The sequence below is a fragment of the Corvus hawaiiensis genome, chromosome 2 (genome assembly GCF_020740725.1).
Source record: "Corvus hawaiiensis isolate bCorHaw1 chromosome 2, bCorHaw1.pri.cur, whole genome shotgun sequence".
Taxonomy (NCBI): Eukaryota; Metazoa; Chordata; class Aves; order Passeriformes; family Corvidae; genus Corvus; species Corvus hawaiiensis.
In genome coordinates, this window is record NC_063214.1 from 57702642 (window position 1) to 57717654 (window position 15013).

Consider the following 15013-nt stretch of genomic DNA (forward strand, 5'->3'; position numbering starts at 1 on the left):
TTTCATCATTCAAGTGGGAAAAAAACCCCCTGAACCCACAGTCCTTGCTGTGGTCAGCAGACAGTTCAGAACAGCTGTGGTGGGGTGGAAGGAGTGGTCTCCAGTGCCAGGGCTCCTGTAGCCAGCTCAGGTTGCTGTTAACTCACAGCAGTCTCATCTGAACAGAGCTGAGTGTGTCAGAGACAGATATCTTGGCAGAGCAGTTCTAATGCCACTCATGGTACCTGAAGCACCACCTCAACAGAGCATGGATATTTTATTACTTTTTCATATAACAGCTGTCAACCTTGCTCAGAGTTTGGGGACAAAAACCCCAAAACTACCAAGGCAATGACAGCAACTGTGATGACTCTTCCCACAATGTATGTTCTTTGAATAAACTTACAATTTTATAATATTTTTCAGTAAAATTTTACTACAGTAGACAGGAATTACAAAAATAGAAAGCAGAGTGTCCTACTTAATTAATTGAAACCTACTTTGGCTCATGTTTCCATCTTTACTACCTTTAAAAATCAATTTTAACCTTGTTTCAAGAAACAAATAGTTCTATTACACAAGAGCTAGCATATGCTTATTTAAACATGAACTATTTATTTCTTTTTTATTTAAGCACCAAACTTATAACTTTTGAAAATCCAGGTGCAGAGACCTCTCACAATCAGATGAAGGTTGCAAAAAGTAGTCTCAAAAGTAAAAGTTGGAGAGCTTCCAAACTTGCATTTAGTTTTACAGCAATTTGTAACAGCCATTTAAAAGTACCATTTTCATCCCACATTCCAAAGAGCAGTTAATCCAGGCATTTCTAATGGTCTCTGTTATACAGTAGAACAGATTCAGCTGTCACAATTTTGCTTCCTTATTTTTCCATCTGAGAATCCAATAGGTAGCATTTCAGGAACACTCAGCAATAGCTAGTGGGCCAGGAGTTAAATGCAACTTAACTACAAGGCGCAGATGAAAGCCTTACTGCCTTTACTGCAGGCCATCCAAAATATTAAATCTACTTCTCCTTCACTCAGGTGTAGCAATTGTATCTTCAAGGGTAGATGCTCACACTCTCTGAGTCGGGGGTTGTAAATAACTGTATATAGACAGCTTGTGTTCATAATATCTGAATATTTGGCAGTAAATGCGTAGCTCCAGGTTGTCTCAAATATTTAGTGTACAGTGTTTGTTAGTTTTGTAGATATGGACTAGATAGGATTCATTATGTGTTGATTGTTCTGCTAGATTAAATTTTGGACTCTTAGATGAGCCCTCCTGCCTTGCAACATGGAGAGAGAATTGCTCTGTTAAAACCAACTCCCAGCATGTGGATCATTTGCTGGAAAAAGATGTTCTGGTTTCTAATGGACAAGCAAGGAAGATTTATATTTGCAGTGCACTGGACATGAGTGGTTTAATTTGTAGGCATGCTGATATTTTGAAGTCAGCACATTCTGCACAAAGGTTATACAGTCCTTCTTTATCAATTAGAAAGAAAGCCAAAGACTTTAGATAATTATTGAGTCAGAACATTTAGTGTTCCTTGCTTGAACTGATTTTGAGCATCCCATAAGGATTACATATATGCTAAATTAGAATTCAGACGTTCTTAACAAATTGCTTGGAAAAATGAACATGTAAAATAGTTGTGGTGTTTAAGAAATGTGTGTGAACAGTAATGTTGACATTTTCTTAGAGCAGTCTTACTTGTCCCCAGGCTGGTTTGTTCTGCATGGCAATGTTAAAAGGATAAACAATGTTGTAAATGGTGCAATTGATAACAGGCCACATCTTATCTTTCTCACTCTGTGTTTTGGATCCTGGTGGGAGACAGCTGCTAGCATTTAATAATGAAGGAAAGTTATCTCAGTCCTCTGTTTAAGTTGTACTGAACCAGTCTTTTGCATTAATTTTAAAGTGATTTGTTAGAAATGTTTCTGGATTTTTTAGAGACAGAGATTGAATTGGCCCAATCAAATCTGACAATCAGCAAATTTTAAATAATCCCTCTATTTCGGCTTTCCTCAAAAGTCTCTCCAGCTGCAGAGAGCTCACACATTTCAGGCAGGAGGAAAGGTGATCCAAATATTTTTCTAATTTTCCTCTTCTGTGCAAAAATTTAGTGCTTTAGCTACCTACTTAAGGATGATAGGATGGAGTCTATGTTTAGGCAAGTGGTCAGAAGAGCACAACAAATGATTTCACATCAAGTTTGCAAGGACTCTGGGGCAAATATATGGTCAGACAATGCAGCTCAGCTGTGGAATTCCTGGTCACTGGCTTTACCTGAGCTCTCTACTTGCATAAGCACTGGTAGCCCCCTGCCTTCTCTCATTTAATAATCTGGGGCCTGAATGATCACCACCCCAAGAATATGAGAAGAACTTGGATGTGGAATTGCAAATGAGTCAGCAAAGGTTTTTAATAGCCTGAGGTCTCAGTTGTTTCCCGTGACTAGAAAACAGGAGTACATTTGTAAGAGAAAGAAGGCAATCTGGGAAACTTTAGGTCTGTCTTTGAGAAGTTTTAGGGCTTACTCTGGAGAAAAGAATGATCAGGTTGCAGAGGGAAATAGAAAGTGGGATCAATTGAAATATCACATAGACTAGCAAAAAAAACTATAAACTTTTTTGGCTTAATAACTACTTTGATAGAAAGGCATAGATCCAGCCATCTAGTTTTAACTAAAACATTAAACAGGGTTTCACTGTGCCACTATTTACAGGTAGAAGTGGTGGCACTTAGAACAAGAAAAGCAAGGCAGCAAGCAGCCACTTGAAGGGAGAACCACAATGAGCAAAGGTAAAAGAGGGGCTCCCAGGTTGAAAAGGGTCACTAGTAGCTTTCCTAAGTGTTGTCAACACTCAAGACTTCTATAAAAGACAAACAGTGAGACTGCCATGAAGATTGGAGTGGTGGACGTCAACTGGTGATTCAAAAACACACAAAAAAAGTTATATACCTCTGGAGATTTCCCTCTCCTTGATTTACCTAGGAAAAAAGTGCCAAAAGGAAAAAGGTCCAGGTGGGGCCAACCTTGAGTAACTGCCCCGAGCTGGTTCTGCAATACACTATGCAAGGTATTTTTAGCAAGGCATAGAAATGGTGAAAACATTTTATCAAGCATGTGTATGCCCTCATTAGAAGTTTTGTGTACATTTCTGGTCATTTATTTTCTAGAAAGACTAATTTAAATTGGAAAAGTGCAAAAAAGAACTAGTAGAGAATTTGGAGCATTTGGTTTTTGAATAGTTTAGAAGAGCCTGGCATCTTCATCTTAGCTAACAGGAAATTGAGAGAAAGCTTGGTGACTTGCAATTAATTTGGGAGTAAATATCAAAACTGAAGAGAAATTATTTAACTTAAAGGATAAAGCAGGCATGATGTTAAGATACAAATTTGTCTTGAAAAAATTTAGATTTGGAAATGGAAGGATTTGCACTGCACCCAAGTGCAGTTCTGAAATTTAGAGCAGGAGGGAAAGGAGCTTTTTATGTTTTGGAAGAGATTGTATAGCTAACTGGCATAACTCCTGGTGGCAGAAAATTAAGCCTGCAACATGAGTCCTTCTGTCAGCAACCCACATACACCAAGCCTTTTCAATGTAGCCTACACTGTATTCATATATTATACAAATAAAAGTTTTACCTATATTTATACTGTTTTAAGCCCGTGCTAAGATCATCCACTGATTTAGTACAAGTGACATAAGAATTTCTCCCCTTTTTCTTGCAGAATTTGTCCCTGAAGATCTGCAGTTTTTCCCTAAAGCCTTGGAGACAGGCTGTGACCAGTGCTACAGGTCTGCCGTGCTGGTGCTCCTGGTTATACTCTGCTCCCTCTGGTGCTCACACATTCAAGGGACAGTGATTAGGCTGAGGGGCCAGGAAATTTCTTATTCATCCAACAAATCAAATTGGTAGGGGCTTAATATCGTTCTAGTCTTAATTGCCCCTCTGTCATGGGGTCAAATGTGCTTCCTGCAGTACCCCCTTCCTAGCCAGCTTCATTTAACCAGCTCCATGCTATTGTAAACGACTTTGTATAGTGCAGTACTCTCAGTCTCTCATCTCTCTTTCTCCTGGCACATTACATTGGTGCCTTTTGATATTTTCCTACAGCTTGCAAGTTTGTTATGGAGTACTGGGAGGTGTTGGTCTGTGAGGGATGGGACAAGGACAGTAGCTATTTTAGGAACCATTTTGAACCCAGGATCTGTTTCATGATTGCCTGGGATTTTGAGGAGTCAATTTGGTCACCTGGATGGTCTCTTCATTTGATGGGACTTCTTCTGTGACTTCTTCAAGTTGGGAAAATAACGCATCTTAGTGTGGTATCTGTGGAAACTAAATAAATCTGTTCCATGTTGTACAGTCGATCAAATATGGATCAAGGACAGTTACCATAGTTAACTTCAGCTGTGTGGTGCATGGTAGGCACTTTCAGGGTCAAGCCTTCTGCTGTGGTAAAAGGCAACATCTGGGTATCCATAAAGGAAAACTTCTTTTGCCATATGCTTCTGAAGTATAGGGTGCTCACCAGGGTGACCTGGCTGAGTGACGACCCAGCGCTCTCTAGTGTCATCCCACGCACATTCCCATCTGCATGGAAAAGAGAAAGGGAGGGGGACACAGGCAGTCCTACGTGCCCAGGCCTAAAGGCCAGGCCCATGTGACTAAGTAAAGCAATAAATATGGTCCAAGGGGAATTTGACTGTTCCTCATTAAAACTGAGAACACTGCAAAGGATTGCCTTTTTAAAATAATCAGAACAAGGCCAAGTGGTTTTCCAGCTTGACACTGCTCATGGATTCAGACCTATTCCAGCTCTTTCTTCACATTACAAATGAGTGTTAAGAATTAGGTTTCCTGGCTTTCAGCCTTAGTTTGGACAACACGGATTGTGGCAAAAAACTGTATGCTTGGTTAAATGGAATTTCTCCCATTACTCTTATTTTACATTTCATTCATGTGCAACCATTTTTGTGGGTCCCTATGTTACCTGCAGGGTCAGTGGTGATCCATTCCTGTATGTGGGTTGTGTTGGGGTCAGTGAGGTTGGTTTGCAGCAGGCTGCTGTTGGCCCAGCGTGCAGCGCGCTCAGCGAAGTCGGGCAAGAGCTGCACACCCATGTCCACGAAGAGGGAGCATCCCAGCTGGACCACTGTGCCTTGGACGGAGTCAGCCACTGCTTCATCCACCGTGTGCAGGAAGTCCTGCACGCTTCGATCTGCCAGGCAAGAGAGAGAAACTGCAATAGTTGTGCTGAGGCTAAGGATAGCAGAGATCGCCCCACGGCTCTGCAGCTCTCAGTTCCAGTGCTGACACTGGTGTCCTCTGATTGTTCAAGCCCTGTAACAACTGGAGCACCCTTGACTTTATGGGGTATTACTGTCAAGCGCTGCTGCCAAAGGTGGTGATGCACTGGGCCTTGGCAGCCTCTCTTCAGGTGTCTGTAGAAATCACTGCAGTGCAGATGTGTCAAGTGGCTGATCTCACACCAGGCTCACAGCTCTGTGCAGACACAGTTCTTAACAGTGCATAGGTATTTATTCTTTCTTGAGCACTCTAAATTCCCATCAGTGAGGTCTAGTGCCTCTGTCCATGGCTGGCTGAGCTGCCAATGCCACAACACCTCTATCTCCTTCTCCTGATGTTATCCACCTATCCCAGGAAAGGCATTTCCCTGATGGCTCCTCTGCCACCCTTGGCCCTTAGATGTTGTTTGATTTCTTGAAGAATGGTGACCCAAACTGGCCCAGGATTGCTGACGAGCCCTGGCAATCCTGAACCGAGCTGAGAGGTTGCTTCATGTCTTACAAGTGACTCTTTTATTTATACAGCCCACAAGAGTGGGCTTTTGTTTTTTGAGTACAATTATATTTTCCATTCAATATTATTATTTTTTTTAATTCTTAAGATTCCTCAGATCCTTTCCTAAAACCTCTACTCTTTGATTCACGGTTCCCCAACTCAAATGACTGGTTATTCCTTCTAAATGTAGAATTTTGCACTTGTCCTTACTGAATTTTATCCTATTCAGTTCACACATTAACCTGATTTTCCAGGATCCTATTAAATACCATTCTGGTCTTCCAAAATTCTTGTAGCAGTTACAAGCTTGATGTCATTCCAAAATTCAATAATCTATTCTCTAGTTTGCTGTCTACTAATGAAAAGAATTGAATGGTGCCCTGGTCTCCTGTTTCTGGAAAGCTCATTGTAGTTCAGCAGTGGTGGCTTCTGTGATGGATGTAGGGTTGAGGTGTGGGCCCAGAAGGAACCCAAGTCCTGCAAACTTAGAGAATCTCACGTTTTTAAAATAAAAAAATTTCCCATGGACTCTCTTGAAGGGTAATTTAGCAGCCATTATTCTGCTCATTGCAGTGATTTCTGATGGAATGGCTCATGCCAAAGTGACTTCCTGAGACCTGGGCCTCTCACCCTGTCGGAACAATGTTTATGGACTCTGTGTCAAATATTCTCAAAATTCCTGTGTTTGTGGTTCAGCCCCTTTCACGTCTCTCTTGTTGTGTTTTGGAGGAGTCCTTCTTACATCTGCGTAATAAAAGTCTTGTTGAGATTGCTACTTGCCTTTAAAGCATTTTTAACAGGTTCCTCCTTCTATAGCTAAGTTTTCATGAGGACTGGGGAATGTCTGGAGCACTGCTTTTCTTCAGCAAGACATGTCTGTGGGACCACCAGGACCTTTCTGATTTCCCCACCTGGTGCCCCGGTTTCTGTGTGAAACCTCAGAAGCTCACTGCTATATATGAATTGCTGGCCTCCATCTCAAAGGGAGGGTCAGTATGGTGTCCCTTGCTTCTCTACTTGGCTCAGGTGCTCCTCTGCCTCAGCTGGAAGCCCTGGAGTGCCCTGGGCAGCTCACAGGTGTCTGTTGCCCCATGCTCACAGCTGAGCTCACCATTATGGGCTGGTTGGCAATCTCTGTTTTAAGAGTGGCAATGGGAGTGACCATTCAGTTTCTCTTGTCACCTGTGGGTGTAGGCAGAGATGGAGGGTGGTCAGACAGGACTGTCACCTGGGACAGGGGGGTTTTGGGGCTGAAAATCAGGGAAGTCAATGCCACCTGGACCAACCTGTCCCAGGTTGATCAAGTCAAGAGGCTCAAGTCAAGGGCAGGATTGCCATGAGCTCCCAGCTGCCAGACAGGTCATCAGGAGACTTTCACTGCATTGGTTCATATTCTTCATGGGGTAAATGAGAGTTTCAGTTTATCAATTTCCACCACCTGAGAATCCAGTGTGTGTTTTCTGACCTAATAGTGCTGCTTTAATAAGCTGCAGGAAGACTCATCACCTTTTGGAAGTTTGATATTAAAATTTAGTTTTGTTCCTCTTCAAGGGATAAAATATGGAACTCTTTGAATGGTTGTCTAGAAAAGTGGCGTGGTCTGAGGTGTAAAGTATTATTCTTGTGTGTTTTGCACTAGTATGGGAGCACTTGGCGAGCTCTCTGGAAGATGTGAGAAGTCAAAGATGGCAAATTTGAAGCAGATGTGAATGTGAGGAGTGGTATCCCAAGCTTGTAAATTCACCAAAGTGCTTAGCTCACCAAAGTCCCAAATTCTTACCTGGACAACAGCTCAAAATTGCTCTAAAATACTCTGTTGTTAATTAAATAAAACAGCAAGAAGAAAGAATTATAAAGCATGTAATTTTGCCTGGGCTGTCTACAGATACATCCCATTATACATTGTTATACTGTTTTTGTTAGTACTAGAATAAAGGTGAACAAATTTTCCAAACATTGAAAGAAGATTACAAGTGCAAGTAAGAGCAGATTCTCTGTGAACAGTGAATGAGCCATCAATCTTTTCATTGTTTTCAGCCTGCTAAGGTTTTAACCATATCCTTTTTAGGGCAGACCAACAGAAACATTAATGCAAACATCTATTGGAAGAAAGAAAACTTATGACATATGCCTACGTATACAATTTGGGTTTATTCATCTTATAGGAAATTTCATCTAAGTATTTAATGTATTTATTTGATTTAGACTATTTGAGGAAGGAAGTGGTTTCCTTCCCCATTACTGGAAATACACTGTTATAACCAATAACAATAGATCCCATACTACTTTATTATCACATTCATGCATTAATATTACTGAAAGCCAAAGCTCATGTGGTTTGTGCCACAGACAGCTAAAATGGAGAAAATTGTCTGCTTGCCATGATGTGCCACATGAGAAGAAGAGAGCATAAAAGTGCTAGCAGGTCATTAACAAGCCCTGCACTTCTCTTTGTTATATTTTCTGTGGAGATCTGTGCTTGAATTTCACTATGAAATGTTACTCTGTAAGGTCCTTTCATAACAACTGAACCCCTAATGACCAGAAGTGTCAAGCAAGGTATAATCCTTGCATGAATTAATGTTGTTTACAAACTGAATTTGTAGAAATAGGAGTCCAATAGGCAAGACTCCATTTTATCAGCTGCTCACAATTTAGATGCACTGTCCTTGTGTCAGTACATGCAGCTGTATCTGTATGGATCAGCCAGAGTTAGCTCTTACTGCTGTGGTGGTGTTGAATATCAATGCTGTACAGAACTGTGTGGTGGCTGAGGCAGGTTACACCACAGGACGATGAAATTACTGTGGGTTTCAGTCTTCATACCCTGAACGTAAATTTTGTGCTGAGAAACAGCAGTGTTATCTCTATACGTAAGTATTGAATGTAAGCTGCAAATTCTGAGGATGAGGCAGTCATCTGCTTTTCATAAACATTCTGCCCATAATGTAAAATAGTTTTTGACATGTGATTCGAGATGGTAGGATAATCCAGAGTTAAAATGAAAACAGCATCCTTAAATTCAACTGACTTAATGCTGGCTTTAAAGACATCTGTCTTTCCCATATCCCTTCCAAATTCCCAGTGAGTTTTATATTTTAGCCTGCTTTCAGAGAAAGATGCAATTGCACTATCCATCTGTCAATGTAAATATCTGTCTACCAGTCTCCTTCTGATAACTTTTCATCTTTTTGGCCAGTTGTAATAACATTAGAAAAGTCTTAAAGATAATTCAGCTTCTACAGGTTTCATAAAATTCATTAGTGGGATAGGAGAGAAAACGACTGTTCTTTGCCTGGCACCTCTTTTCAGAACACACAAAGGAGACCAGGACACAGTGGACACGATGGACTTCTGGGAAACCTGGAGCAATTCTGCTATTCATGGAAGTAGCTTTTCTAGATGTAGCTGTATTTTGTGTCATAAGAGAGTAAGTACTGATTCAGAAAAAAAGAGGAATAATAACCTGTGTATCAACTACCCCCTTGAGTTTCCTTTGTCCATCTGATACCTGGCTATCAAAGATGGAGAAAACTACATCTTGCAGTGAGACAGAAAGTAGAAGTTTAGTATGATGTGTACAATTCCTGTCACCTTAGTAAAGCTGTGAATTTGTTGCAAAATGCAAAACAATAAGTATTTTTTTAAGTACATTACCATGAATGCTGTATCCTAGGGCATCTTGCAGCTCCATAAAGGTATTTCCTTGAGCTCCAAACTGCAGCAGCTCCAAAGAAACAGCCACGCTTGCTGGGGAGACTACCAGATTGGTTCTGTTCTCTGCTTCAGACACGTGCTGGTAGAGACTGATGGCAAATTCAGTCTTCAGCTCTTTCAGCTCATCATAGGAGATGCAGTTCCCTTTGGTTAAGCAGCAAGCAGACAGAATAAATGCAGAGAATAAAATCGGCAACATGAAGATGAGCTGGGAACAGTCTCCACCAGTTAATACCTGCAATTAATGACACAGATGTATTTAGAAAAGCAATAGTCTGAGCTGGGAGAGGAACTCTCCATCAGTGTTGAGATATCACTTGCAATAGTAATGATCACTGTCAAAGTACTTGTCCAGGTCTACTCAGTATCTATTGTCATTAAAAAAAAAAAGAAAGAAAATAAATATGTATGGTCATGCTGATGACTCGTTGACTGAAAAGAATTGGATTTTCCAGAATGCTGTGGTTTATAAGATGGTTTGCCATTACAGAGCATGGAGACACACAGCCCCTTGGTTAAAAACTAGCTACCTGCACACATGATGGGACACCTCAGTGCAGTCTCCATGCTGCTGAGCACCCACAGCTTTCTGTCCCTAGCAGAAAGGGGGTCACACTCAGCACTCCGAGAAGGAAGGCCACCCCTTGTGAGGTACAGAAATCTAATTGGAGTCTCCAAGCTGGGCTTTAGATCCAAGTTTACAAAAGGCTGGCTTCAAATTCCCCCCTCTGCCCCCCACCGATATTCCTTCCATGAAATTTACCCCAGCGAAAGAAAAGGTTGTATTTGCAAAAGGCTCCAGTGCTTGCAGCACAAAATCACGGCATCGGATTTTTATGGGAAATCAAGCATTGGTCAACGTTATATTAAGAGACACTTAGATTCATATTTAAAGGAATAATGCTAAAATGACAGAATAGTTTTCCTTACAGAATTTCACCTTTTGAAGATTGTATGCAAGTGTATTTTAAAAATTACTGCACCTTCTTTCACCTCAGGATTTCCTACAAATCTTTCTCCATGCCCTTTGCTCTAGAGAGCACCTCTAATGCTTTGTATTTACTCACAGTTAGCTCTGTTAAATTGTCTTGCCTTTCTGTGTCCTTCTGGGTGCCTGAATGGAAGCTGCCTATGAGCGTCTTGTCTCCTTCTTTAATAGGTAGTGGAGCAAAGACTAAGTCATGAGACTGCATTTAAAGGGATAGTCAGTGATCAGAGTCTCTGTCGGCGATGTCTGTACCACTCTGTCCAAATTCCTGTAGGCTACAAGCTCTATGGAGAGCCAGGCAAAGCAGCATGCCACTGACCAGCAAATCCAAGGCAAGGAACAAAAAGGTACACATGGAGATAGGGTCAGCAACTTCCTTGCAAGCCCTGCTCGAGCCTCATGAGACTTGTGACCTGCTGGTACCGAGCAAGGCATCTCCTATCTCTCTTCCCACCCCCCTCCTCCTTTTATATGAATTCCATTGATTCCTCTGCCACAAAGGGGAAGAGAAAGGGCTCTCTGTGTACCAGGCACACAGCTACTTTTTACCCCCACTTTGAAACCTTATTCAGAAATCCCATGCAATTAAAATGTCTTTATTTCCTTTTTTTTTAATTAATGCCATCCAAAATAGCAAGGTTTTCTCTCACTCTTTAGTTTCCAGAAGGAAAGAAACCAAGTGCTGTGCTTGAAGGAGAGTGAATGAGGAAGGAGCTGCTTTGAATGGACCAGAAGCAGAAGAGCTGTGGTTGTGACTGCTTTAAAAGCAGCTGCAGCTGTTCATGGCTTTCTTCATGTGATGGGATCAAATTCTGCCCATCATATTCACAGGTTCAGCCTCACAGCTTCACAATGCCACCTAACGCAAGGAGGATTGGGCTTAAAAATTGGTGTAAAACTGCAGCTTATTGATTTTCCCAGAGTTTGATGTTATGTATACACTTGGCTATTTCACAACATACATTCTTGTTTCAAGTGGGAAAGAAGACATTGGGGAAAAGGTCATTACAATCAAGCAATAGTTTAGGTGCTACTGTTTTACTCTTAGCAGGGAAGGAACAGCCACACAATGGAATTAGGGCCCAAGTGAGAATGAAGCCATGGGCCTCTTCCTGTGCTGTTTGTCTCTTCCTGCTGTTTGGAGAATATGCCAGAATAGATGCAGATATTGGGGTCTGTTTCAGCATCTTGGGATTTAGACCTCATTCCTGCCAGGACTGACGAAGCGCAAGAGCTTGGTCAGTCACAGTGTGGTACAACAGGCAGAGACGTAGTTTTGACACAGATTTCAATGGCAGTGTTTTCATGCTGAAAATGGCATTTGGGCTTAGGGGTTTGGCTGAATGAGGACCTCTCTGCTGAAGTTATCACTAAAAGTTTCCACTGGAGTGGAGATGTATTCAGAGGGAATGGAACAGAGCCCACCAAGTGATTTCTCGAAGGGCTCAGAGCTGTCAACAGATAAATTAACTCTGGTCACTGGTGAGGACTGTACAGCTGGATTTAATGTGGTGTTCCCGGAGGCTCTGGACCTGAACAGACAGTTCCCCTGTGTCCTGCTTGATACTCTCCTGTGGATTTATTAAGATTTAAAAGAAAGATGGGAAGTCCCTGAAGGTTTTAGGCATTCCTGCCAAAAAATAACATTCAATTCCCACTTTGCAAAAATGTTGTTATTCAGATTTGGGATATGTATTTACGGAAGACATAATTGAAAATTAGACCTAGTAAAAATGTTGTGGAAGACAGTATAGTTTCAGTGGGAAAGGGAAAAAAGTGTTCTGGGTGTTGTCTCATAGCAAAGGAGACTTAGAAATTAGAGTGTTTGTTTCAAATCTTCTCTCTCTGCAAATGTTTTAGGAAAGGAAAGCTGTGGAGGAATCTTAGCAGCCAAAACAATGTTTGCAGACAAGCAGAAAGGACTTACGAAAACTAAAACTGGATCAACACTGTTCAAAGCATGGGAAATAAGAAATGCGCTTCACATATAATGAATAGAAAATAAATCCACTGGTGAATGATGATAAAGATAGGAGGCAGTGAAGTAAGAAAGAAGTAAGAATCAGTGAAACTAGCTGTGGCTAAAAAATAAGTGTAGAATCCTGGGGGAAGGTTATGAACATTTATCACAGTCAAGGTCAGAACCAAAATTCTCATGCCTATTCAGTTTAGCAGCCTAAGTTTAAAGTTTTTACATGTCAGACTGGGATCCACAATTGAGAACTGGGTGCCCAAGAAGCCAGTGCCACCATCAGGGTGAGTCTGAAAACTGAGGTTGCTAAGTGAGTCCAGGAAGCCAGAACCTGAGCTGTCCAAGTGAGGGTAGTTGGGGGGACTGCAAATCAAATAGGCCAATTACAGAAATTCCATGTCAGAAATAGAGGGGTGTTGGACCTACTGAAGTGTTAGAGTTGGGCTGCTGTGGAAAAAAGGAGTTTCCGTCTCCTTTAAGGAGATTTTTTTTAGAGCCTTCATACCTGCCTGTGTCCTAGTTTAGGCATCACAGCCTTCTTTGAGTCTTAATCTGGCTCTGCATCACAAGGTACTGAGGAAAGTACTGATAAACTTCCTGGCAATCATTTTGTTTTTAAGATGCTGAAAATGCATTTTAAAAGGCTTGCAATTGACTGGTCCCCAAGATAACACTTCAAAGTCAGGAAGGGGCAGAGGTAGCATCTGTATTTTGAGAAGTGCTTCTTCACATTGAGATAACTTAGACTGGCTGTGAGGGAAGTGAGGAAAGACACAAACCGAGGATGTCTGGAGAAAACACAGCACAGGAGTGCGTGGGTAGCATTCTGGAGTGCTGCGTCTCTGTGGAGCTCCTCTGAGCTTCTACAGGAGCAGCTCTGAGAGCTTCACAGGGAGCCCAACCTCTCTGTTCCATCACTGAGCACAGAAAATCACCACTCTTTGAGAAGGAAGGCAGCAAAGAGCTTCCTGATGTGTGAACACCTCCCCAAACAGGGAGCCAAGCTGGTGGAAAGCACTGGAAAGAAGCCATAAGTGGTGACTGCTTTCCATGATGGATTAGATCATGTCTGTGCCTGCTGTGTGCCAGTGCTGTTACTGCACAGCCCCTCAGTGCCCCCCTGTGTGACCATGGTGGTGGGCAAGGGGACAGAGTGCTGAAGCATCCCCCGCTGCTCAGCACTGACAGGTGCCATCACAGGTGGCTCTGCAACGTCTGGTGTGAAAAATGTGCAGAAGTGGAAAAGAAAAATGAGGGGAAAATAAACAGAGACAGCTGTCCTCCAGAATTTCATCTTCAAGGTCTTCATGGGCCAGATTCTGCTCTGAGGTATAGGAGTGTAAGTGCATGCTCTCAAGGCATCAAAACCATCGACACAAACTTTGGTCCTTGAGCAAATGAAGAGCTGCTGGGGGACTATGGACTGGAAAACTTCTCTGGGGGACAGGGTGCTCCACGACTGTGGAAAGCAGACTCAGGGTCGAGCCTCCGTGGTGGTGGCAATAGTGAGGAAGGTCAGGAACTTTTAGCCCTGGAAGCAGCCAGAAGTCACAGGGCTGAAGTGAGAAACCAGAGGGAAAGGCACAGCCTGCACAGGTACTATGTGCAAAGAAAGATCTCTTTGGAAATCTTACCCCACAACCATTTTTTTCTCACAGGAGACTGGAGTTTTCTCTGATTTTTCAGTGTTCTAAGAAAACGGAGCTCTAGTTTGGTGTGCTGCTGAGAGGAAAGGGAGAGCTTCTCTGCTTTGGTTCTGGCCAGTTGGTACTTCTGCTGCATGCACTTTACACAGTGATCTGGAGCAGAATTTGGCCCAGGGAAAGGCTGGAAGAGAAAAAGATGAGAGAACCAGTAGGAAGCAGGTTTTCCTCTTCAGAATCCTCCTGTTTGCTTTTCTATGTCAGGTCAGTCTCCTGCAGTCTTCCTTCCACTCTAGCACAACCCTGTTATCAGCAGGGCTACTGTACATTTACCCCTTCACAAAAGAGAACAGAATTTAACCTTCTATCTGCATCTGACTTTTGTGTGCTAGCTCTCTTTAACACATAGAATAACCCTGGGGAAATTAAATTGGATCCAAACCAGCTTCCTTCCTGCTTACATCTCTCCTCCAGGAATGAGCCTGTGCTACAAGACTCCAGCACATTTGCTCAGTCAGGAAGGTGGTTCTGCTGAATCTCAGGATAAGAAAAATTGGCATCATCATTTCATACAGAGCTTATTCTGCGGGGAGGCAGATGGCTGTGGAGCCACAAAACACCCAGCTGAGCAAATTCAAGTGAATTTTTTTACTGGTATCCACATGCCATGTAAAAACCAACACTGCCTCTGCCTTCCACCGGGGTGTGAGGACAAAATCTGACTCTTCAAAGGGTGACCACTTTAGAGGCTTGCTCCCAAAGAAGAAATGCATATGCTCAGCACAGTGTCGTGGTTTGAGCAGATGAGCTTGGTGCCAACCTGGACCTGCTGGCCCATGCAGAATCCTACAATGGAGCTCCATTCTGCTGGAGCCCCCAGACCGCTTCCCTC

At 42.4% G+C, this 15013-nt stretch overlaps 1 protein-coding gene across 2 annotated transcripts in view; it reads right to left on the minus strand.

Annotated features, from left to right (window-relative positions):
* Positions 1–15013, minus strand: part of SERPINE3 (serpin family E member 3) — a 32953-nt gene that overhangs the window by 7927 nt on the left and 10013 nt on the right. For both annotated transcript variants that reach the window (XM_048295222.1, XM_048295221.1), the window contains exons 1-4: positions 10586–10741; positions 9459–9753; positions 4990–5217; positions 4392–4589 (exon numbers count right to left, since the gene is read on the minus strand). In XM_048295222.1, coding sequence (XP_048151179.1) covers positions 4392–4589; positions 4990–5217; positions 9459–9753; positions 10586–10711 — 847 coding nt within the window. In that variant the 5' untranslated portion in view covers positions 10712–10741. Of the gene's footprint in view, positions 1–4391; positions 4590–4989; positions 5218–9458; positions 9754–10585 lie in introns of those variants that run through there.